Here is a 25,883-nt window from a genome sequence, read left to right as displayed (position 1 = left end):
AAATACTTTGCTCATACATCATCTGCACAAGCTGCTCGGGGAGGTGGAGCTGAATTAACCAAAGGTAAGGAGCTGGCCAGTGTTAACTCTCCCCGCGTGGATGCTCTCATTCAGAAGTAAAGGGACATGTAGTTCTCTTTAACCATTAAAGAGTTCCTGTCCTTGCCTGGGGATTAAGCTGAATTGGATTAAGGCCAAAGTACTTCTGAGCAGGGGCATCCTCAGTGGCATTTAAGACACTTTAACATAACACATTGAATTATCCTTTTGTCCCACCCGGAGAGCCTAGCTAAAGCAGTACAGAAGGTAAGGGGAGCCTTGCATTCTCCTGGTGCACTTGCAGCTGCTCAGAGGTGAATCAGAGGGAAGTCCGTGGCCTTGCAGTTACCATCCTGCATTCTTCCTACACTGTGCTCGGGAGGTCAACGGAGAGACAATTCTCAGCAAATACTCAAGCGAAAACTCCAGCTTGCTTGGGAAACAGTAATGCTGTAGCCCGGGCTGGATCAGCCTAGCCAAAAACCTTCAAGCAGTCGCCTTGCACTGAAGTTTCTGCTGTCTTACTGCTGGACCCTGAAGTAGCTAAAATAAAGACATATGGCCCGTATGTGCTGCAATTATGTCACTGATCACAGCATAAAGAAAACCTTAAACCGCAGAATGACAGAGGTCTCCGAGTGGGGAAGTCTATTTGTTTGTTGTTAGAAAGAGTCAGGGTTGGTTTTTTTTTCTAACCCTGGACTGCAGTGTTGACAAAACAGGCTGACTTGGGAAACATCTCTAGTGTATATTAAAGTAAATCCAATCTCTGTAATTAATGGGGGGATAAATTGAGGTTTAATTACTCAGAAGGCACCTTGGGTGAAAGATTCATGGTAATTGTTGTGTATCCTCTTGAAGGATTCACAGTACTGGCAGCTCCCTTTGTAGCAATAAAATACAGGGTGAGTGGCAGGCAGTCTCCCAGGACCTCTCTTCTAGGGACTAGTCCAGTTAAGGTGGCAAATGCAAAGAGGCAGTGGTACTCCTCGGGCTTTTTATCATAGTAAAGCCCCTTCTGGAATCTTGAGGGAATCCTAAGCAGTGTGTCAATTTGAGATCAAAGCACTTAAAGTCAAATCAAGAGTATTTTGGAGGAGATTTTCCTTATAGGCAGCTTCCTCATGATGCAACCGTACAGAGGCGTATTTCTTACCGTTTTTCTACTTTCTTGCTTCATGTAGCGTAACACCCTTCTCTTGGGTTCCTGTAGAAAATAAGATGTGTGCATGTGGGGAAATGGATGCTATAGCTTTGAATTTTGTAGTACGTTGTTAAAAGGCTGGCTGAGCAAAAGAAAAATCCATCCCACCAAGACACGTCAGTTTTCCTTATTCCCCAGTTTATTATCTTTTGGTCTGCTGGGACCAGGAGGAGAGGAATCTAGCTTGTCTGTGTCTTTACTCTGCCTGCTTTATTTATTTGTAAAAAATTGAATTAACCTTTTCAATTCACTTAGTTTGGCTAGCACTGTAAATACAATGCAAGGGGCTCTGTGCTGATGACATGTAAGAAGGTACCCATTTTCTTCCCCTACTTAGAGCTGAAGAAGCAAGTGGAAAGTGCAGAACTAAAAAACCAGCGTCTGAAAGAAGTTTTCCAGACGAAGATCCAGGAGTTTCGCAAGGTGTGCTACACACTGACAGGATACCAGATCGACATCACAACTGAGAACCAGTACCGACTCTCCTCCATTTACGCCGAGCACCAAGGGGACTGCCTGCTTTTTAAGGTATGTCTGTGCACCCCGCACTGCACCTGCTTCTTCGGGTTCATGGTTTTCAGCATGCCAGGATGTGTTTGCTCTTCTCAGTGATTAGACTGGAAAATCCCAGCCCCTCTGCTATGTGACTGGGTGTGCCTTACGAGGGAAGTAAATCTTTTCTTCCTTTAAAAAATTGCCTTAGAAGGCTTGACATCTGGTCTCCCACTTATATATCAAAGTTAGGAGTAAAGAGAAGAGACTGCATGTGCATAATACCTAAGGCATCTGGCCTTGCACTTCACCTTTTTAGAATATCAGTTATATACACCGCGGCAATAAAACCTTATGTAACCACCAAGGTTCCATCCTTACTTCACTACAAGATACATGTCCTTGCTGTCTTTGCTATCTCCTGGCTTGTCTGCATGTCATCTTGTCTTTATGTAAATTGGAATCCTTTTGAGCAGCAACTCATCCTTGTGTGTGTGAAGTGCCATTTATTTGAGTAGCACAGATGAGGAGCAATAGCAGTCTGTCTTCTGTCAGTCTGATACCTTTATTCGTTTAGCTGGGTGGTCCGAGGCCAGGCTGCAGCTTGATGGGCGCCGCTTTTCTCGTGTTACCTAATGCTGGTGCATTAGGGAGCTGAGGTCTGACATTAGGGCCACCGAGCTGTTTAGTTCCATCTTTACATCGGTTCAGGTGTCAACAGCCCAAGTTTACAGGTCAGTGTGATCCCCCTGGGGGAGGTTGCATTTATGAGAAGGATGAGGATTTAAGAGGTGTTCAGTGCAGGAGGGAACTCTACAAGCAAGAACTGAAGAAGTTCTGTGTCTGCGGACCTACAGCTGTGTGCCACATGTGGGTTGCTGCAGTATTGTTTCTTTACGTAACAGGACAAACATCTTCCTGTTCTGCAACTTTAGAGCCTCAGGAAAAAAACCACAACCAAATCCCCCCAAAAAACCCCAACCAAATAAAGCAAATGAGAATAAGTATAAGACAGCACCTAGGTTCCTTATGAAAACTAGAAGACATCCCCAAAATAGTTGTATTACTTGGCCTTATGAGGGTTCTGGACTGACTAGGAGGAATGGGAGCAAGAAAAGAAAGCTCAGTGTCCAGGGAGGAGAATAACTCTGTTGGTTTTAAGGTACTGTCCTTGAATCCTGAAAACAGTTTGGTGTTGAGATGGTGCAATGCTGTAGCTCTAGCACCTCTGGAGGCCTGCGCTCACACCTGTAGTGTTACATGTTTAGTGAATGAACCTTCGGCAGACTCGGAGATGTCCGTTGGATGCCGTGACCAGACAGTACAAGTAGCAGTTCATCGTAGGAGACATGGCATGCTTGGGGAAAGCTAGAGAAACATGAGAAAATTGCATACTGGCCACGTGAACAAGGACTGGCTGGCATCTCATTAGTTTGTATCCAGTAGAATTGAATTTTTCTTCGTGTCATGGCAATAGAAATAATTTACATGCGGAAGAGCAAATAATGAAGTACAGATTCCTCTCCCTTAACACTCTTCTCACTGTCTCTTCTTCATTCAAGTGTTTATTCCCAAGTATGTCCAGAGGATGGAGGGAAGTGTCACCAGGTAGAGCAGATCTCACGTTTCCCAAAGCCAGGGGTGGGTTGCTTATTGATTCATGGAATTCCTCAGCCTCTCTTACCTCACGCACCTCTTCGGACAGGAGAAGCAGATTTGTTAATTGGAGCCTGAACAACAAAATCTCAGACCCTTTCTCCCTGTTCAGTAAATCACAGACAATTCCCACCATCTGCAGCTTAGAATAGCGGTAGAATATAAACAACAAATTATTTTCTTGCTGAGTCCAGGCAGCTGGTTCTCATGTATGTACCAAGGCTTGAATCCCAGCTACGGCTTCCAGCGAGGTTGTGTGTTTATGCTGTGGAATTTCTGAGCCATAGCAGACTGTGGGTGTTTGTGTGCATTTCATTAACCCAAAGAGGTCACAAAGCAGGGAATGCTATTTGTATTTATTCCATTCAAGCAATTTATGGAACAGGGTCTATATAATTAAACCAGAGAAGTCCCCTGGCACTTTACAAGCTTCTGTAGTTTGCCTGTAAACTTTAGAGCATATTTCAGTAGCACTGCTGGTGGCATTTAATTTTCAGTGAGGCTTCAATAGCAGGGATGCAATAGGAGCTACTGTAATGTAACCCCTTCAAAGCTAAATGAAGATGAAAGATGTGCTTGGTTTTCCCGACCAAGGTATGCCGTTACTGTAGCAGAGCTTATTATCTACATGCTGTATGTGTCCAGCCAATTCGCATTAATTGGAATTACAGCTTCAGTGAAAGGGTTAATCACAGTAGCATGCTGCAAATATAAATGACTGCATCTATATATGAGCACTGAATTCCAATGAAACCGTATCAGTACTTATTGGTGATCCCTGTCGATGCAACAGATGAGCTCATCAGCTTTAAGGATGTTCCAGTGATTTTCAGACCCTGTGTGTGAGTGCGTAGGCAGCAAGGCACATCTCGGGCTTCACAGCTTGTTCTCGCTTGTTTGCTCTTTTTTTGTTCCTTTAATTAAATGCTGTGGAAAGCGGTGTTACAGATTCCTCACCAGGAGTTTAGTTTCTGATGATTATTTTTTTGTGGGGGATGCAATGCATTATAGTTATTGGGACACTCAACAGCTTCATATTCTGTTCCCGTTGCTGGTACATGAGGTGCATTAGGACGTGGCACGGACTTTGCGTTCTGTATTGAACGTTATGCTTGACCGGTGTGCCTGGGCCAGCCCACCCACGAGGGATCCAAGAACTGCATTGACTCCCTTTGTAACAAGCCATTAAAGATATCTATTAAAACCAACAAACATTGCCCGGGAGCTTCAAAATCAGCTTAGCCAACTTGGAATTAAGCGGTGGCAAGTCAGGATGTCATTGCTTGGCCATGTGTACATCAGGCTGTTTACCCTTGTCTCTGGCTAGATCCTGAAAGAGATTAAGGAACGGAGGCCTTTAGAAAGGCAGTGACAATTGTTTCAGGCAAAGAAAGTCTTCTGGTAAACAGAAAGACTGGTCAAATTTGAAGAGGAGATGATTTGGAGACACTTGTACAAATGAACAAACAGTACAGAGAAATTAAATCATGGGCTTTTTCTTTTTGTGTGCCTAAAGACGCAGGCTCAGCCAAAGCATTTGAAGCCAATCAATTTCAAATGAAAAGAGTGGAAATGCTTTTATTTGATAGACCTTATGGCTTCAAGGTAGTGCTGAGAGCAGGAGGTCAGTACATTTTCTAAAATGGTAAGGTATCTTTGTGGACAAAAAATAATACTTTGTTTTACATTAAATATTCATACTCGCCTTAAGTAGGGGCATGCAGAGCCCTCTGCTTTGAGGTGTAAAGGCAACCTCTTACTACAGAGGTTCAGGAGAATATTCCTGTGCATGCTGCTTGGTTTTTTTGGGTTGTGTGTGCATATGGTTTGGATGCTGCTGTACCTGGCAACATTCAACTCCATCCTCTGGAAATACTTAGGAATGAAGACTTGAGTGAAGAAGAGAGAGCAAGAAGAGTGCTCAGGGAGAGCAGTCTGTGCTTGATTATTCACTGTGCTTCAGCTAAACTATTTCCACTGGTCTGGCGTGAGTGTGGTGCCGGTCACTTTCCTGATATGATCCTGGACTGAAAAGGCAATCGACCTGATGCTGTCTAACAGCTACATCAAATCTGGCAGTGTTTGAAATCTTTATGGTTTTAGATACCTCTACTGTCTCAGAAAGGAGTGCTTGGATTTTTTAGTAATATTTAGTAAATTTAGTATAAATTACTTGGGTCTGAGTTGGTTGGTAAGAAAGTTAAAGCAGACAGAATCTTTCCAATATCGTAGTGGTGTTAATGTGTCTGAGCTCATAAATAGTCCTGGCCAAAAGGCTGCCTTTAGACAGATATTTTCTGTATCCTCAGAGCCCAGCCTTGCAGAGTACAGAATTCTTTCTGCTTCCCGGTCTTGCCCATGTTGTTATTTTCTGTCAAAATTATCAAATGGAAACCCAAATACCAGCGGTGGCTCATTGAAGAGCATCCCCAAGTTGGTAGACTTTATGCCCAAGATATCAGACAGCAAACAAAAGCAGAAGTATCTTGACACAGCTTGAGAATGTTGACAGCTACAGGGCTGGCACTTCTTGCTGTGAAATAAATTCTTTATTGGTGTTCTGTTGAATTGGTAATATGGTAATAAAATCAACAGCTTTTCTGTGACCTGTTAAATTAACAGCCAGCATGCAAGCTGTCTTTGATGCACACCTCTTTAAGGAGTTATGCAGAGTTGGTTTACAGATCTGTAAGGGGAACTGTTGCCGTCAATCTTCAAGGCAATCTGAAAAGTGAACACTTGCTTCTGATGTGGCTCACTCTGGGTACAGAGGCTGATCACAGAGGGGTGGAAAGGGTGAAGGCTTCGTAGGGAAGAAAGGGTATGGTGTGAGGACAGACACCACCTTTAACTTCCCAGCCTTCCTTTGCTTACCCCATCGCTTGTGTACCCTGCCATCCAAGTGCCTCTGTATTGACAAGGTGTGCACAATGTGATGGGGCAGCTATGTGCACAAGAAGTAATAGCTTAATTATCTTTTCTTGAGGAGGAAAATGAGGCTGGATTGAATAACAAAGAACTTGGAGGCTATTTTTCAAACACAAAGTGATGCTGACAAACTGCTGACTGAAAGGTAGAGACAAAAGTCCTGTGGTTAAATGTGTGGTGAGAGTCCAGTCTGCTGAGTTTCCAGTGCAGCCTTAGCATCGGTTTGGCTGGGGCATGCTGGTGCATCTTGGAATAAGCAGGATGGTTAATACAGGGTTTACTTTTACTCGCCTGATTGCTTTTGTTTCATCTTGAAGCTGATAGCAGTGTTGTGAGCTGTGAATCAGAGTAGTGTGCATGCTTGGTGTACCTGCAGTTTCAGTTGTTTCCTCCTTGAACCCAGCAGAGTATCCCTGAGAAGCATGTTCTAGCTGTTTGTTTCTTTTTGCATCTGTCTTCTCCCCTGTTGTCCTCCTCCTCCTCACCTTTGATGAGTCTCGAGGGGAGAAAGAAATCACAATTTGGATGGAGTGCTATTCTTCCAGCAGCCGTCTCGCGCTCTTGCACACAATCAAGAATAACAATGGTGCTCATCGGTGGAGCAGGCCAGGCAGCAAGAGATTGATTAGAGACTGTAGGCCTCTGTTACCTCCTCATTCTTGTTAATTACAAGTTATTTTATTTTTATATTTTGTTTTCAATTTTTCCATGTGATTGGTGGAGACGTGATATCTGCTCAGCTCCGGGAGTGCCTGCATTGCTGTGCGAGCATGGTGCCTTCCTGCCAGATGACGGTGCTGGGATTCCTGGAAGGGTCAGCAAGGACCCATCTTGGGTTGCACTAATCAGCAGCTCTAAAACAGGAGCTGTTGAGTGATCTATGGTGTTACAGCATCAAATCCTGTATTAAACTTCTTACACGTCATTTTCTTTCACATATTGTAGCAGCCTGTTTCATATTAGGACCTAACTTCAATTCTTGCTGCTGTCTTTATCTTATTCTGCTCTTTCTCATGCTTTTTTTCCTCCTGACACAATTTTTCTCTTACTGCTTGTGCTTCTCTGAACAACTGCCTATCCCCTAGGGCAGGGTAGAGGGGTTTTCCCTTGGTTTTGGGGGCTTTTTCCTTTTTTTCTGTCCAAATGAAACCAGTCACCTTGAGGATAGTGGAGAGATCTGACAGAAGGTTTTATTTTACTGCAGAATTTCTGAGCAAAAAGATGCTGCTCCCAGGCCTCAGGAGGCTGGGCTGAAGCCTTGCTCCAACTGAGCAAAGTTAATGCTCTTTCTCTGCCTCTGTTTCCCATCTGTACGAGGTGGATGATGCTCCTGCCAATGTAACTAGACTGTTGTCAGGATAAATAGACTGTGCTCATGGGGAACTTAGAGCAGCTTTGGTCTGGGGAATACATTCCCCTGTTACCTGTCGGTCTGGCATGATACCTGTCTGCAGCGTGTTGGCACCACTTGCTCCCCTTCCCTGCCATGCCTGCAAGTCTGCCAGGGTAGACCCATCCATGCAGGTAATTAATGCTGATGATGTTGGAGAATTATTCCAGTGACTGAGTCTTTCCTGACTAGCGGGAGGATGGTACATGTGAGGCTCTCTGAAAGGTCAGAGATTTGTCTTGCTGATGGGTGCATCCTCTCTTTTGAAGTGACTGATGTGTTACACTTTGAGGCAGATACATAACCCATCACTTCAAAAAAGCAGGTCTGTTTTGGGGCAGGAAACATGAGGACGGCTCACAGGTGCCATCTGAGATTCAGGCTGGCCCTCAGCAATTCCATGTTTGCTTTGTAATCATCCAAAAAGCACCAAGTTGCTTTTGTGGTTTCCCTTCCCTTTGGTCCTTCATGCCCCAAGGGCATGGCAGCGCTGGTGCTGAGCTGCAGGTTTCACTCCCCACAGCACCCTGCCTGTGGCAGTATGAGCTCTGCCTCTCTGTCTGCACTTCTCTCTCAGCAAAGGAGCAGCAGGGCACTGAAAAAAGGCAGCTTTTGAGTTATTCCCACAAATTCTGCACCTGATTTCAGCCACCATCACTATCAGTACTGCTGACAGCCTCATCCAGGGACCAGGACACAGCAGCCATCAGCCACCCCAGCTGAAGGACCTCAGCATCTGTTTTCACAGCTTCTGGTGGGCTTGGCAGCATTAGGCTTATGGTTGGACTTGATGGTCTCAAACATCTTTTCCAGCCTAAATTATTCTATGATTCTGCAATAACCGCAAGTAACCAATCACTAGAATACACCTTTTTTTAAAAATAAGTTTGCGATTCACCTCTCTCCAAATCCCCTTTTCCTTCATTGAGATCTCTTTTATTTAATGAAATGGAAGAGACAGCCCATCCTTTCTATGGAGAGTCATGTGCACCAAATGGAGCACAGGTCACCGATGACCAATTAATTAAACCAGAGCATCCAGGCTGGTGTAGCACATGTGTGGCCCTGGAGGGGTGTGTGGTGTAGGACAGCACGTGGGACACATCCTGCCTGTACCCTGGCTCTGCCCGTGCCCCAAACCAGGCAGCCGCTGGCTCCGTCCTTGTGCCGCGTGGCAGAGCCAGGCAGCCCTGCACACAGCCCTTGTCCCAGACAGCACAAAAGCTGCTGCTGTGTCAGCATAAGTTAGCAGGAGGCAGAGCAGATCCTGGCTGACTTACCTGCTACAATAAAAGCCGCTCCTTCCTTCCCACCCCCCCACCATGTTCCCAGCACCCACGTGATTGCAATTTACTGAAGAAGAGTTGTTCTTGCTGCTGGCTGTGCCCGGTCTCCCCACGGGAGGTCTCGGGAGAGAAGGTTGTCTGTGTCCGCCTGCTGCTGTATTTGAACAGATTACAAAGGACTGTGTGGGCTGACAGGGCTGTGTTTATGCACTGTGAGGCGAAGACAGTGTTAAATAACGGATAAAGCAGAGGGAACATAAGCAGAACCCCTCCTGGATTCTCGTTCCCATCTCTGCTGCTAAATCACCGTGTGGCTTTGCTCTTGGTCACTTGACCTTCTGGTTTTCTCTATCCCTCTCACCTGGGTGCATGGTTTAACCATTCATGGATTTCCATGGGGGGTTGAGAAGCTTTTCATAATGTTTTGCGGTGGGGAGGCTGCGTGTGAATGGGTTGGAGATGTAACCGGTGCAGCCGGCTTTTGTTTACAGCAGTGGATGCGGCAAATTGTCCCTCAGACGCGTGGTGCAGCCGGCATGGGCCGGGGGCCTGGGGTGGCACAGCTGCTCCTTTCCTGTTCTGTGGGTACTTGCCACCTTCAACTGGCATTAAATCTCTTCAGTTTATTCAATGTATTCATTTATTTGAGTCTCTGGTAGTTTCAGAAGATGTTCTACTTGGAGCCTGTGTGATTGGCACTCTTGAAGGCAAAGGCAATGCCTTCAAGTCGGGGTGGTAGGGGAATAGCAAGGCCTCACTGCAGCGCACATGAGATGGGTGGTTTGCAAAGCAGCTTTTGATGCACACTCGTTGCTTTCCTTGACTCCTCTGTTGTGAATTTGCAGAACATGTAGAGCTGTGTCAGCAAACCCCAACCCCACTGGTTGCTTGTACGTGGTTTCATTCAAAGCTGCATGTGAAAAGAGTGGAAGATGCTGGAAGTTTTACCCTTGGCGGGGGGAAGTCTTGAGCTTCTGGGTACCCCATCATCCCTGGCTGCTTCATAGTCAGTTACTCGTCTCCCTTTGGACACTGAGCAGGGGACAGGCCACCTCACCTGCCTTGTGTCAGTTCTGGGGCTCTGTGCTGCTGTGCGTCTGCTCCAAGGTTCAGCCACAGCAAGACTGGCACAACATCGTATTCTGTACCATCCCTGTGTGACAAATGGCGTCAGGGACGTCAACCATCCCTGTGGCCCTTTCCTCCACTTGTGGTCCTGCAGGGATGTCCCTGAAGCCTCTTTAGAGTTGGCTGCAGGGAGTGGTTGGTGGTACGGAGGGCATGCAGTCGAGCATTGCCAAGGGACTTGAGGCTGGCTTTTGTACCATTCCTTCGCTTTTCCCCTGTATGTACCAGGAAGGGTTTGTGAGAAGACCTCTAGGAAAAGCAGATAGCTCCAGGAAGCAGCTCTGTGGTAAGACACGGCTGGTCACATCCAGCAAAGCACCCACCAGCACGCGAGTGCCCCAGGTCACAGCAGCCCAGTTCAGCCTGCACAAAGCCACCAGCAAGAGTGAGTGGCAGCCGCTGCCTCTCTTCTTTCTCGAGTAAGCAGCACGTTGTTTAAATACAAATATAATTAGGACTTATCTCTTGCTGTGGGAGTTTTAGCTACTACCTATGCTTGACTGGGGCAAAAGATTTTCTAATCTCCAAGGAGGAAAGAGGAGGGGTGTTTGTGTGTGTAAAAACCAGTTCACAAATGTGAAAACAGCAGAAGATTGTCGTGCTGCTGTGGTCTTGGGACATCTATTGCATCCACCTGAAGAGTGGATCTGGGCTCATATAAAACTCTTCTCCTCTATTTGTTGTGAATATAAATGCCTGTGTTGTGCCCTCACGTAGGATTTCAGAGTTAAAAGGTGTCAGCCTAAACTGAGTTTTGTTAACGGGGTGGCTGGCCCTTTAACACACGGCTTGGCAGGTGAGTGGGGGGGATGTAGTGGGGGAATCGTGAGAAGCAGAGGATGGGGTGTCATGGTCACAGGTCCCCTTTGGCAGCCAGGAGCCTGGATCTCACAGCCATATGTTCCTCTGTCATCTTTCTATTGCTTCCACGCTTCAAAGTCTAAATGCTCAATTACTACACGGCTCTTAGCCTTTAAGTTGGTGTTGCGTAAACCAGTTAATATGCTTCCTCTCGAACTGGCTTGCCAGTTTAAGATAAGAGCCGATGTTTCAAAGCCTGTTAGGCAGCTCTTCATGGGATCCCAGTCTCTGCTGTGTTTGGGTGTTCCCTGAGACCTTTACCTAAACAGAGGTCTCTTACGTTTTCTTTTTGAGAAACTGCTTGTAGGAAAGCAAAAATAATAACCACTGTGAGTGTACCTTCCACTTTGCTCTAGGGCATCCCACCTCTATTTGGAGGCAGTTATTGCTGGAGAGGGTTGGAAGCACATCAAGCATTCAGTCATGGCATTTCTTGAAGATTTGATGCACTTCACAGTATCTGGGAGTCTTAAGCACACCGTGCCATGCAGGCTTTCCAGATCATAACATGTACTATCAGTGGTGCAGTATGAATGCATTAATGCTGGTGTCCTTGCTATGGTGCTGTCTGTGGAGCAATGACAGAATGCAGCAGTACACTGAAAATCCTTCTGGAGGGCTTTGTTATGGGAACTGGCTGCTGTGATTCCAGTGTAGGCCTACCCTTGCTACAGAACAACAATTTTTGCAGCTCAGCTCTTTGCGTTCTGTATACTTAAGGAATTAATACTTAACATGGTTAGAGATTAATGTTAGGATTTAATAATGTATCAACTGTCTTTATTCATATACATGGAAATGGTGAGATATCTATCCTGTTCTCACATTTGCTTCAAACGGGTACATGACTCATCCTAACTCCACACACAAAACCAGTTCATTCTGCCCCATGTGAATGTCAGCACTAAGAGCGGGTAACTTAGTACTATTTTAGGAGTTTGGGTTTAATGTATTTTCTTTTTTGCCAGCTGCATGAGAACATTCTTTGAGGAAGAAGTGCAGAAAGGTATTTTATGTCAAAACTCTCTTATAAGGATTCATAGCTAAATCGCATTGCTGCTTTCTCCTCCATGGGGAAAGCGGGGAATTTGAGAGCTGAGGATGACCTCCAGCTTTGGTAACCCCCAAGATTATCTTTTGATAGCATCTTTAGCTTCTAAAAGAAGACAAGCCAAGTGTGCCTGTATCTTGGAGGAAATATATCAAACTGAGGCTTGAAAACTTTAATTTGTCCCTAATCTGTATTCAGGTTTAGCTAAAGCAGGTAGCCGATAACAGTGGATATATCTTAACCACGTTCTGGGGACCTGACATAAATTTCAACCTTAAACTGGAGGGTTTGTCTGTCTAAATGGAAGGCTCTGGAGAGTGTTTCATGTGCTAGCTGTCATTTTGCATTTCTGGGATGTATCTGACTCTGGAGAGGGGACTGTCTGCAGATGATTTTTATGTGAAGCAGAGAGCGGAAGAGGTGCATGCAGCACGAGGCGGGCGTTCAGAATCATGTTGGTGCATTCAGTGACTAGTTCTCATGCCATGTGCAATGTAGCTACGATGAATCTGCAGCAAAGGTTACCGGTCAGCTGTTGGTTTGCTGGTCCCTGCAAAAGCTCCGGTGTTTCTGGGTGTTGACACAACCCAGTTGCCAGTTGTATGGAGCCCAGAGGTCTTGGACATGCATGTAAAGGGTTTCTGTTGCTGTATTTCCCAGGAGGTTATCAGACATCTGTGTGTGTCTCTGTCAGGCAAGAATTTCACCACGTTGTCCTGAGAAAGCACAGGAGATGTCCTTGGCTTTTTGGCATAGGTACTGCAGCCCAAAGTTGTTTTTCTTCATATAATTCCATTAGAGTGATGACAGTTTCAAGTGGGAACAGAAAAAGACCTGATGAAAGGACTGCTCTGTAAGTAAGGAAGATAGACAGAGTGGAAGCAGTAACTAGCAAGGTAATAGACGGTGATGGATCTATAATCTCTGAGGCTGCTGTAAGCAGTAAATTCCTAAATAGTGTCCTTTCAGCCTTAACCTATTTATTTGCAAAGTGCTAAATTTAATTTTCCTTAGTCTGCAGGAAAGCAGTATCCCAGGAATAAACCTTTAGCCCAGCCAAGAAGCTGTGCCAAAGTGCTTGTTCCAGCATTTCCATTTCCTCTTGCTTTGCACAGAGCATCGGGACTGTGCGCCACCAGCACGCCACCTCTCAGGTGTGTTGGTGTCACGAGGCTGGAGTCAAGCTGCAAGGTGGGACGTATCCTGCTCTGGAGCCTTTTCAGAAGGGGAGATTTAATAGGTGTGGATTCAGTAAAACCACCGGGGCTCTGCAAGAGCAGGATGAATGAACCTGTCCTGAGGTGGGAAGGCTGGCACGTGAAGCATGTGAGGGTGCTAATACTGCACGTACCAATGCTCGCTCTGTCCAGTAGATAGAGGATTGCGGTGCTAAAGGCTTTCAGCTTAGAATAACTGCAAGAGTCAAAGCGCATATAGAAGCCCGCGTATTGTGAAACCTCCACAAAGCCGCATCTTGATGAAGAAAAGCAGCAGGTTTTCCAAGCAACCAGTGTTGTGCACGTTCACCCTGCAAATGCGGTAAAAAGTAGGTTTCCATGCATTGGTTTTACTTCTGGTAGCACTGTGCTGGTGATATACGCAGCATGCGTTCTTCTGGAGCTAGCAAAGAGGTTTTTTCCCCCAAATCCACAATTTAGTACGGTTTTTAGAAACTTTGTTTTGATAAAATATTTCAGGACCAAACATATGTTGTCTGTATCCAGGAGTTGGCTTTGAGTGAGCATTCAGTGAGCCTGTAGTTGTCATGACCCCAATGTAGTGTGGTGTGGGCTGTCACTAATCCTGTTGCTTCAGAAAAAAATCTGTTCTCAGTTTCAGGGCTTTGCTTTTTTCCTGCCTGCGGAGGGTTTCGGCAGAGTTCCTTAGAGTGCTTCCCGTTCCTCTCTGTCCCTTTCTTACCCCCACGATGGCAGCACAAGCAGCGCTGCGTTGGCTGGTGGGGAATATCCTCCTCTGAGTTCCCACCGTGTTCTCAGCCTGTTGCTGGTATGTGAGTGGAAAGATGCTGCTTCCCAAGGATGGAGGAGTTTGCCATCTTTATTCTGCTTCAAGGTTTAGTTGGGGTTTTATTCACTAAAATGCCATGGAAAAGGCAGTCCTGGTTTTTTGTGTTTGTTCTATTTTGCCATTTTTTAGCACCTTAAGAATGAAATTGGAATCTGTAAGTTTAAATCTGGCCCTTTCTCACCCTTCTACCTAATCTGGAGAAGAGTACTGAGCTCCTCCGGTACATGTGCTGCTCAGCTCTGACTTCCCTCTCATGTTTGTTTTAAAATAAATAAAAATAACAGAGCCAGGAACTGAGGGTGGAAAAATACACAGGTATTTTGCCTGCTCTTCCCTTTGATGCAGAGCTGATGGGAAGGGCAGTGCCGCTGTAGCCCAGGAAAGGACCTTCCTGGGCTGATACTGAATTTGCAGGGGGGGGGTGTCTCTGCTTTTCTGGAACGTCGCCCTGGGGGGTTTCCTCACCAGTTTGCAGGTTCCTTGGGTCTTGCTCTTCCTGCTGATAGGCGTGGGTGTAGATGAGAAAACAGACATGTTTTTTGCCTTGAGAAGGTGTCTTTCTCCAAGGGCCTTTCTCTGATATTCTTTCATTTTAAGTGTAGTGTCATAGAAAATGTCATTAGCCACACGAAAAGTGTCTCAGCCAACAGTCGTCTTGCCGACGACTGGTAGATGTATAGTATTGATTAATATTTACATTCATTTGGAGATTTTTCCCTTACGCAGGGGATCATGTAGAAAGCCCATGAGTACCTGAGCCTTGGAAGAACCTGGGGTTCGCTCTCTGAACTGAATTGGGCATTGACAGGGTATTAAACTGAAACGGCTTCTCCACAAAAGCAGAGCTTGGTCAACTTATAAACACATTTTCCGTATTTTCCCCCTTGAGCTAGGTCTACAGGGAGTCTCTCGTGCAGGGGGTAAGCAGGGAGGATACCAAAGGCCTTCAGTCTGCAGAGGGGCATCTCCAGCCTGCCTGAGCTGCTTCCATCACTCAGGGACTGAAATTTTAATCATTGAATTAATTTTTCAGAAACCGAAGTGCAAATCTGTACCCCCAGTGGCATTAATAATGGATGCAGGGAAGAGAGACCTTAGAAGGAGGAAGAAGGGCTAGGAAATTTGGGGTTGGGGGATGAAATCTGTGGGGGGTTATGACTTTGAAGAGATAACGTAGGGGTTGTGTTTCCTTGTCCCTGGGCCTTTCTGTTCGTCTTGCCCGTGCTTTGTCCAACAGAGTCGGCTTCATTTCTGTCCAAGGCATCTTCTGAATGCTTTTTCCAGGGTAAATAACCAAGTCTGTATGCACATGGCCCCGCTCCTCGTCTCCAGAGCAGCCCCCCAGGGGCTGTGGGGGCTGCGGGGCTCACGTGCTCAGGCGCACTGAAGGAAGACGAGGCCTGAGCTGCAGCCAAGATGCCAGAGCTTTCTGCCTTGCTTTTGGCTCCTTCCTTCCTCTCAAAGAGCATGCAGCTATGGGTTTTTTCCCCTAATTAAAAGTATTATATACCAGAAGATTAATTAGAAATGAAAGTGATTTTTTTCTCCCTCCCCCTCCCTTTGTGTCAGTGGAAAAGGCCTGTTCCAGGCAACTGCCAGAGGGAGCTGGGATTTCTCCCTTTAATGGATTCCAGGCAATTTGCCTCTGGACAGCTATCTTATAAATAATGAATGTTTGCACAGATTTCCCAATTCTCAGGCAGCGCAGGTGGTCTTCATTTCAACCATCCCAAACAAATCTGGAAACAGCAGGGCGTTCCCATCCTCAGTCACCGCGTGAAAGGGGCAATTCCTCACGTTCCCCCTCCTCTCCTCATTGTGTGCATCGTGAAGACCCCCTATGGTTCTGGCTTTGTATCTTTATTTATTAGAAATGCTGTTGAGCAAACACAGCCCCGCTCTGCCGCTCCTCCTGCCTGTGGCGCGGTGCTGCCAGCAGGGCCCGGCATGTCTGCGCAAGCAGGAGGGTCTCCTCGTGGTCAGGACGTTCTCGAAAGCATGTAGGGTTGTTGCCAGCAGACAAGGCTCAAGCCCAGGTGCACGTGTGTGTGACTGCAGGATGCTTCCAGGGCCTTTCTGCTCCTTTCCAAAGCTCACAGTTAAGAGGATGATTCTTTGAATTGTTATATTAATCTTCAGAAATGAGGATTTGATTCAATGGGAGCTCCACAGAGACCAGCCTAGAGGAGAAATCCTCTCCCAGAAGGAAAGCTATTCTTGAGTGATTTGTACAGCGCAGGGACTCCAGAGGGGCCCTGGCCCAGGGGTGAATTTCAGCCCAGAGGAGGACGACACAGCCTGAGGGCTCCGCTTTGTATTGTGCCACTTGCCCCGTTTATTTCCTTTCTGTTAAAATTGAAGTGGTGCCTGCAGGAAGATGAAGGTGAAGGTCCCCAGCTGCAGAGAGCCCCCGTGGTCACCAGCCACCTGGTTCAGAGAGAGGCTGGGGACTGCTCCAAGAACCTTTTCTGCAGCTCTAAATACAGCAGCTAATGACACCTTCCACTCAGCGGGAAGAAAACAGAATTACTAAACTTGCAATTTGGCACAGTGGGAGTGTGAGTTTGTCCTGCCAGTTTCTTGTTGCTATATATTTCCATGACTTTTTTTTTTTTTTCCCCCCCCCCCCTCCCAAGCAGGTGGAATCCAGATCAGGGGGTTCATTTTAAGGACTCAGATTATGCATATGGAAGGCACAGCCCCAAAAGAGAAAGACTGATTGCTGCTTATAAGTCATCTGGCATAAAAAGGAGAATGTGCAGGTTCTTTGGGAAATGCCACATGTCTTGGCCTTATGAGTAATGTGTAGTGATGTCCCATTAGGAGCCATGTTCCCAGTACAGTGTTGAAGGAGATGTATATATTTCCATATAATTTTAATCATTTTGACTTATGGTTTAACTTTGTGCTAGGCAGGCTGTACAGAGGTTCCAGGAGAATACTATGTTAGATGGCTTTGGGGGCAAAAGAAAGAAGACAACTGAAGGCAAAGTCAGAAATAGCTGAACGTTTCCAGTTGAGCAAGTTTTACGGTCATGTGCTATGATAATTGAAGATTTGCTGTTAAATGCTACAAATCTGAGCCGGAGAAGAAAACATGTCCCCAGTTAGAGATTGCTGCAGTCTTTTGCTGCCGGTGTGAGGAGGGAGAGTGCTCTTAGGGCAAGAGGTGTGCAGTTTGAAAGGAAGCATGAGGAGCAGTAATGACAGCTTAGCAGCGCCCAGTTCTGTTTGAGGTGGAGTGTGTTTTGTAGAGGAGCCAATCAACATCAGGGGTTGTGAAGGCTCGTCCTGAAGATGCATGAAAGTTTCAGGTTAATTTCCCCAGCAATGCCTGGGACGGGCCTGTTGAGCTGAGCTTGCCCTGGTGCTATTAGGGGATTATGAGAAACAAGTGAATATTGTGGAGGTAAAACTAGTTCCCCATCTACATCTCTGCATGCTGTTGCCCCAAATCTGACAGACAACTATCACCAACTCAGGCTAGCGAGATGTGCTGTAAAGCTAATTTCTGCAGCCAGCACCAGAGTGCTTGGAGCAAGTGAACGCATCGTTTCTGGAGCAGTGACTTGCTTTAATGTTCTTATCAACTATTTTGCAGTCTTTGTTAAAAGAGGTCAAAGCTCATCCCCCTGGGTGGGGACTTCCTGAGCACAGTACTTATTATTAGGGCAGTACCATATCTTGTAATTAGGGATGTAATTCCCATCTCTGTAGAGAGCCGGCCTATAGCCTGGGTACCATTTAAGAGTTTCATGAGATGAATTAAGCAAGAATGGATGGAGCAATACAATGAATTTCAACAGAGATCACTTGCCTGAAGTCCTGCAGGTGTTTCAGACAAGATATGAAAAGTAAATACCTTTCTTCATCTTCCCTCCCTTTCTTTTCTGTAGTAGGCAAGAAGAACTGCATTGTTCTGGGTGTCTTGCAGCAGTGACAGCCTGATGACTTGGGGCCTGGTTGTTTGAAAGGCTGCCTTGTCCCCTGGTCCCTCCTACAGCAGTTGGGAGAATCTGTATTTCATTTTGTGACACTAAAGATTTTTGCCTGCAAAGGACCTGTGTCTTAGAAAACTGCTGTTGCAGTACATCTGAAGAGTCAGACTTTGGCAAGCTTCAAAGTATGATGTAAGAGATTCTTACTTAATTTAGCACTTTGTTAACTTCACTTTTTTTTCCTCCTTACCTACATGGGTGGTAGCAGTGCTTATAGTATTCTCCAGGCAGTTCTATAGCTTATATGCTCTGTATAAAATAATTTATGTAAGTGCAGAATACATCCATCAAACTTAGGGGGAAAAAAAGAGAAAGCAATCAACTTTGGACTTGACAAGGAATAGGTGAAAGACTGAAAGAAAAGAAGGACAAAGAAGGTGATTTATGAAGAAAAATAGAACAAAACTGCCGTATTGAAAAAGGAAGGAGAAAAGAGGGAAAGAGCAGTGGTGAGACAGAAAAAAGCAAGTGACAGCCAGACATACAAGTTAATGCAATGTATTTTCCTCTGTAGTTATATTCATTTGATGCAGATTTGTGCCAGGCACTTTACACCAGCGTTAATGAGAAGAAGGAAGCAGGAGTTGTTATCCATAGTGGTTTAAAAGATAGAACTTGAATAAAATTGCTGCTGTTTTCAGTGGGCATGGATCTATTTAGCATCACAGCGTACTGTATATATAGTATGCTGTTACAGTCTTACACAGTCTTTCGAATGAAGATCTCAAAATACATTGGGAAATACTGCGTTGGAACTAATGCAAATTCTTAAGCAGTGACTGGTGTTGAGAGCACAGTTGCCAGTTGTTGCTGTACTCATGTTTTTTATACAGCACATGTCAACAGGGAAGCTGGCTCAGATGTCCACTGAGGGAACTAGCCCTGCCATCTGCATATAATTCTTGCCCTGCAACCTTCTTCAGAAAGGGTTTTACTACCACCAGGTTATCTTCAGGTCTGAGGCTCTTCACGGTCTGTCTCAGAGGAAGGAAACTTAATTCATCTCAGAAATGTTCCCTCTGCAAATTTGCATTTGCCTTCCTTTCTTTCAGACATCGTCCTCCAGACAGATGATGGTCTCGTTGCCCTCAGTCCGCCCATAGTCCTGTTAATAACCTCGCTCTAATGATGCACAAAGTGCTGAAAAGTCATGTACCGCACTCATGGTTTCTGAGCAGTGCGGCTTGCACCCCTTCATCCTGAAAACCCACAATATATATTTTACTGGGAAAAGGAGAAAGGAAATTATATTCACAGGGTTTACAAAAAATTTAGCTTCCCATATGAACAGCTCGGAGAAGTGGAAAGCTCATGCACACAGACTGCTGTATTACCAACAGGTAGGAAAAATGCTCTTGAGTTATTCACACTGGCTCCTGGCAGGAGCTCAGGGTCTCATGGATTATCCACTGAGGCAGAGGCAAGGTGAACAATAGGGGTTTAATTTAAGAAATATTTTCCCTGCCTGCAGCATGTCTTTCCAGCTCACATCTCCATTCCCTGATTGCAGTGTAATCTTGCTCATTACTCTGTGGCTGTAACCTCCCCTCCCCTTTTCGGCAGTGGAGAACCGGCAGCCAATTTGTGTCCAGAATTAAGGTTGTGACCCTTTCTCCTTCCCTCTGTGCTCAGCGGCTGCTGGAGGAGGGATGCAAACGCTCTCTACTAATTGTTAGAAAAGAAAAATTTCTGACCCTGAATTGTTTGCTGAGATATACTGTAGTTTGTTTTCTTCTGTGCAGCAACAGTTTTCAGCAGGAGTGGAGGATTGATTGCTCCTGCACTTTATTGGAAGTGCTGGATTTTAAAGGAATCTGAAATATTACGGATGTCAGGAGATAGCTGGTCACCCTCCTGATGAGGGGATCTGGTTTTCCTCAGCGCATTTCACCTGCCTTTTGGGAAATGGCAGTTGTACCTCGGAGCTGTGGATGACGCTGCATTTGCTCTTACTAGTTCAACTGTTAATGCGTCAGGTGAATTGCTTGTTAGGGGAGGCAAAATTGTAGATTCCTTTTCGGAAAGAAGGATGGGATTATTCTCCCAGCTGAATAAAACTGCAAGTTTTGGTTACAATTGACCCATTTGTACTCACAAATGTACAACAGCTTTGTAAGTGGTAATGACTTCTGTCAAATTCTTTTATTTTATTTGTCACTTTGAACTATTGGCTTATAGAGGAACCACAAAGACTCCTTGTTGGTAGAAAGATGGCGTTAAGTTGCTGAATCATTACAAGCATCTTAATGTAGAAGCAACTAATCTTTTTATCCAGGGTTAGCTTTGGGCTCTGCTTTCCCTCAGGACCTGGATGTTGTAGAGGAACAAGAGAATTAACGGTAAAAAGACTACTTTGCTATATGTGAAGCAATCCTCTGTGCTCCCCACCTTTCCAAAGGCGGCTGCTTGCAGTGTGAAATGTTGCAGTATGGAAACTGGGTAGGGTCTGGAGGAACACCCGAGATGTCCACAAGGACACAGAGGGCACTTCCCATTGTTTTACGTTTACCAGAATATGTTGTATGTAGCATTCAAAACTGTGGGTAATTATATTTTGCAATGAAATCTATGAACATCTGTTCCTCTTTCTTTTTTGTGCCAAGTCCCAACCTCAGGAGTCCACGTTGTCTCCACAACAGTCAGATAGCACATTTGCCCCCTAAACTAAGTAGAGGTTGCAAGGCAGGAGAAGAAATATCCGGGGGGGAAAAGGTTTTTCTTTTAAAAACTTCCAGCAGCATCCATGCAGGGAAGAGAAGAGGGATGCGGAGCGTGGTGGCAAGAGCAGAGAAAGCGCATGGTCCACCGCGGTGCCCGCACCGAGCAGTGTCCAGGTCTGCCGTGACCCGCTGAGCCATGAGCAAGCCTCGTGCCATGCTGTGCCCATGTCCCCTCCTGCCATCTAGCACAGTGAACAGGTGTATCATTGATTGTTAGAGCAATAGTTCAGCCTCTGTGCAGGAGCTTGCTGTCGGTGGGCAGAGCACTGGATGGAAGGAGGACAAGCAAAAGTTCTCCAGATGAAGGAGCCTACCTTCTTCTGTTTGTTTGGCAAAACCTCACCAGTACCACTAAGATGGGCCGGTTGAACTGCCCTCGAGTGATGAATGATATTCGTGGATTAACAGTTTTATTGGAGTTGGGTGTATGCTTGGCTGTGGGGGTCTAAAAAAAAAAAAAAAAAAAAAAAAAATGGTTTTAGTGCCTCCTGTTTTAGCAGAAGTTTGAAAGTCTGGTGGAATCCTCGGCTATAAATATTTATTTTCTGGCATTCTTTTTTTCCCCCCATTGGGAAAGCTCTTGGGTGATGGCAGAGATCCCATAGCAACTGGAGCTTTTCTTCTTTTAGCAATCACAGAGAAACGGTAATGATGGCTAGTATGTTGCGGGGAAGAAGAATGTACTCCATCTAGGCTAGACTTGCAAAGAGTAAATTGGAGTGAAAATAGATTAAAACTTTCCATAGTTCAATGGCAAAAGAAAATCACCCATCATTTGCCTTCTGTCTCCCAGGTGCATTAAAATGTGGGAAGTGCCTAGTCTCCAAAACGCTTCATTTCTTGATCGGCTTTATTCACTCTCTTTTTGCTGCTGTTTTTATTAATTTATTCTTTAAGGCAGTTCCTGCTGTGGCAGCTCCTTTTACTGCATGCGATAGGGAGATGTTCATAGCCCTCGCACAAGGATCACAGGATCCTGAGCTCAGTACTTGATGGATACCCTCCGACTCTTCTGTGTTTCTTTTCTGCCTTTTGCTTTAGGCTTTTGCAACATCCTTTGAAAGGGAGCAACGGAAACAAAAAATCAAGGGTTCGAAGAGTTACCGGTCTTTCTGTGCCTTCTGTCACACATTATAGAAGTCCCAACTAGTGCAGATAAAAAGGAAAAAAGGAAGTGTCTCTGAACCTGAACATACTGTGAAAGACTTGGAGCACTGATGATTAGTGATACGACAGGATGTTCAGAATGGGGGATGTCTTGACATCTCTGAGGATGCTCCTGGCTTGGACCTTAGGGTTAAACAATTTCAGAGACGCCTCCTTTGAAGGCTGTGACCTTGTCCTTCTCCTTCTGTTTTCAGGCTTCAGGTTTATTGCTCTCCCAAGGAACTCTGAACAGTTGATTAACTCGTAACTCACTAGTTCTTGACACATTAAGCAGCAAATTTGACTCTAATTAACAGCTTTTATTAACCTGGACTCCCCCTTCCCTCCTCCTGTTTCACTCCGGAGACTCCTCAAGCCGTTACAGCTTTTAAAGTTAAATTCATTTTTAATTTTTTTTTCCAAATCGTAAGCGAATGTGTGCAGACATTGGATTGTGCAGCTCAGTGGGAGGACGTGTGTCTGATGGAAGAACATTTGGGAAGCAAATACAGTTACCTGGAGGGAAGTGAGGGGTTGGATTGTGGATCGAGCTGGTGGCTGGCCACAGGGTTGGCCTGACACAGAAGAGGAACCATGAAGGGCAGGCTTTCCTCGGCTGTCCATGTACTGCTTTGAACAGTTGCTTCCTAGCTGACAGTAGACAGGCTCAAGCTCAAAGATCCACCTATGTGTGCAACCTGGCATAAAAAAGGAGAAGGGCATTGCTGGAGCCCTTGGCCAGGTGGGATGGCAGCTCTTCTGCTCCTCCTGAGCCTGCCAGCCCTCTGCTGCCTGGGGAAATCACAGTCCCCAGGGAATCAAGGGAACTGATAGAATTGGGTTTGGAAAGTTATCCTGTACATAGTGCTCATAGTTATCCTGTACGTATTCCAGAGGGGTATGCGCTTCCAGCGAACGCTGGTGAAGTGCGCAGCTGACCGCCCTGCGAAGTTGCCTGTGTTTGGGACAGGGATAGGATGGCTGAGGGACCGAGAACAGCTGAGGATGCTCCTCCTCTTCACTGCCGAAATTTGCTCTGCTGCTGTGTTTGCTTCCTGTTGGTCAGCAGATAACAGCAGCTTATTGGCAAGCCCACAGCCAAAAAAATCCAGGAATCTCCTGTCTGTAATCCAGCTCTGCCACTGACAGTGTTGCTCTGTCTCATTCCCCGTCCCTGAAAAGGGAGCAGTGATGTCTCTGCTGCTTTGCCCAGGTGCTCCAATTCTGGGGTGCAAGTTGCCATTGAAGTGTTAGTTTTGATTGCTCGCAAGTTAGAGGGAGGCTTTCCAAGCTTCTTCAAATATAGAAAGATGGTTTATTTTCAGTTTTCAAAATGCATCGTGGTGTAACCCTGCCTAAAAATCTACCGTGATATCTTCATAAAAGATGTTTTTCATAAGCTTTGGTAAATGTGTTTCTCCACTAGCTTGCTATTAATGTACCTAATCCAGTTTTTGACTTCTCTGAACTTTTGATCTGAGAGACAGCCTGTGACACTGAGCTCCAGATGTTAATTCAGGACTTGAGAAAAGAGTTTTTTATAGCTATTTAAAATTGCTATTCAGTCCCTCTGGGTATCATTTCCTCGCATCTTGCAAGAAGAGAGTAAATATCTTCATTATTCTGTGCTTTCTCTTAGGTTTGTGCTTAACTGCTAAACAGCTGTGGTTTTATATTTTCTGTAACTAAAGCAAGTGAACCTTCAGTGAAGACAAAGCGCTTTAGTGCTCCTAAGAGGCAAACTAGCCAAGGTCAGTCAGCTCGATGGCCCCCAAACCAGGATGTCATATGCAGTCTCACCACACCACAGCTCACTCCCCTGTGCAAATAGCTGAAGAACGTTAGACAAAACCAGTCCTCGGGGAATGCCAGTGTAATCTTTTGCTGTGTTGAATGTTGATCATATGTTATACCTCCTTTTTTTAATTTCATTCAGTTAATTTCTAGATTTGTAATAGCACTTTATCCCTTGCTCCGTTGCTCAGACAGTTTTCTGGTAGCCTTTGCGATGGTACTTTGTCACAGAAGCTTTGAAAATCCAAATGATTAAACTTAATCCTCAGGGATTCTTCCCCCTCACCCCCCTAAGAATTTTATGGAATTCTACTAGAGAGGAGAGGAATGGCTTGCTTTCTTTATTAGTATTATTTTCACCTGGGGGTTTATTGTTTCTTATTTAGTTTTATTTGGTACAGAAATAAGTTTTACAAGCCTTGTATTCTCTGGATCACTGCTGAAAACCTTCTGGACTCATGCTACAATATTGCTGCTTTCTTGCCCGCTGATATACACATCCAATTTTAAGGCTGATGTATTTTTTAACAACTTCAGTACTTTTAGCTAAGTCTTCAAATACTATCCTGCCTTGGTGATTCAAGATCTTATGGGGATAAGACATACGGTATGGGAGCTTGCAGATGATTTTGTGAAGCGGGCAAAGTTGCCAAATGAGAGGGAGAGCTCTATGGTGCAATGACACCTAGGATGGCTTTGACAGCAAGGAGGTAAATATGTGTCCCATCACGGGGGACCAGTGGAATCCATCTTCTCTCGGGGGGAAGGTTGAACTCCCTTCAGCATGTCCCTTTGTTGACTTCAAAAAGGAGGATGAAACTAGGCTTCATTTTTATGTTTCTGTTTATTGTGTTGGCAAGATTGAGTAGAGTCACAGCAGAGGCCTTTTTATTAGGACCGCATGGAAAATAAATCAGGTGTGATCCTTGCATTGTGGCTATGCAATGTTCATGGAGAGCAATGATGGATAGTCATCTTTGTCACTTCTCAGCCAAGAAGAATAAGAAAAATAAGGCTTCCCTTTTGCAATCCGAACAACTCCAAGTCTGTGCATTAAGTGGAAGGCGGGACTAGGAAACAAGTTACCTCAAGGGGTTCCCTCCAGATCCAAGATACCAGGTAGGAGGAAACTCATTAGAGATACTTGGGTGGGTAGGTGCAGTGAGCACACATCTTCCAGGATGTGTTTTTTAAAGGATCTATCTGAGGTCAATGCCGCACTAGATCTCCTCCTTTGAGCTAAAATAGGCTAATATTTGAACAGCCTTCTTAATAATTTCTTCCCTAATTCCAGTGTTTAGCATCTAGCAGTGATGTGTCTAAATCTCTGTGTGTATTTTACTCTTGGAGTTTCTCTGGTGCAGGGGCTGGAAGTGGACCTATGCCATCGCATGTCTTAGCATAACCTCTGCACGTGTTATTGAATACTGGAGATGAACTTCAGCATTAGGCTGCACAGATGTCAAACAGAATAGCTAACCCTCCGCTCCCCCTTCTCTCCCTCTATTCCTTTTTCAAGCCACTCGTGGTTAGATTACGCTCTCCTGTTGAGAGTTTGGGTAATTCTGCTCGGGTTGGACTGCTGTCTGGTTTTCTACACTGTCTCATTTTGTTGTCTCCTCGGTATTTCCCATCTCTTCAGGACCTTTTTGCTTTTCTGCCTCTCCTTCCTTGAGGCCACAGCTCCACACAGGTTAGAATCAGCTGTATTACTTCTGCATCTGAAGAGTATTTTAAATGAAAGTGTGCTTAATAGTGATGCTACCTGTACTCATTTTGATCCCTGCATCCAGGGACATTTTGTTATTTTTATAGTGGTTTTATCATGACTTAAATTTAAAATAAACATTCGTAGGGCAGTAGTGAATGCCTTGCTCCACTGTTCTGCTTGGGGTAGCAGGTATGCCTGTGAAGTGGGAATGTGCAGGACTATACTGTTTTATTCTCTTAAGGCACTATGTTTAGCTTCCAAAGTTAGGTGGTTTCTAAGGGCTTGTAATATTTTTTAATGAACAGCTTTAAATAGAAGTCATTAGACACTGTTGTTCAAACTTAATTAACTGTTCTCCTTACTGAATTACAGCACAGCAAAGAGTGACAGCACTGTGGAAAGGAGAAACATCTTACTAGATTTAAAAAAATAAATAAATAACCAAAACAGA

General features: G+C 45.2%; 1 protein-coding gene across 3 annotated transcripts in view; it reads left to right on the top strand.

Annotated features, from left to right (window-relative positions):
• The window catches only part of MAD1L1 (mitotic arrest deficient 1 like 1), a 380,760-nt gene that overhangs the window by 283,572 nt on the left and 71,305 nt on the right, over positions 1-25,883 (top strand). For all 3 annotated transcript variants that reach the window (XM_040592111.1, XM_040592112.1, XM_040592113.1), the window contains one exon: positions 1,581-1,771. In XM_040592111.1, coding sequence (XP_040448045.1) covers positions 1,581-1,771 — 191 coding nt within the window. The remainder of the gene's footprint in view (positions 1-1,580; positions 1,772-25,883) is intronic.

This window comes from Falco naumanni, chromosome 4 (genome assembly GCF_017639655.2).
Source record: "Falco naumanni isolate bFalNau1 chromosome 4, bFalNau1.pat, whole genome shotgun sequence".
NCBI classification, from domain to species: domain Eukaryota; kingdom Metazoa; phylum Chordata; class Aves; order Falconiformes; family Falconidae; genus Falco; species Falco naumanni.
The sequence above is the reverse complement of the archived record's forward strand: the minus strand, read 5'-3'. Positions and strand labels throughout refer to the sequence as shown.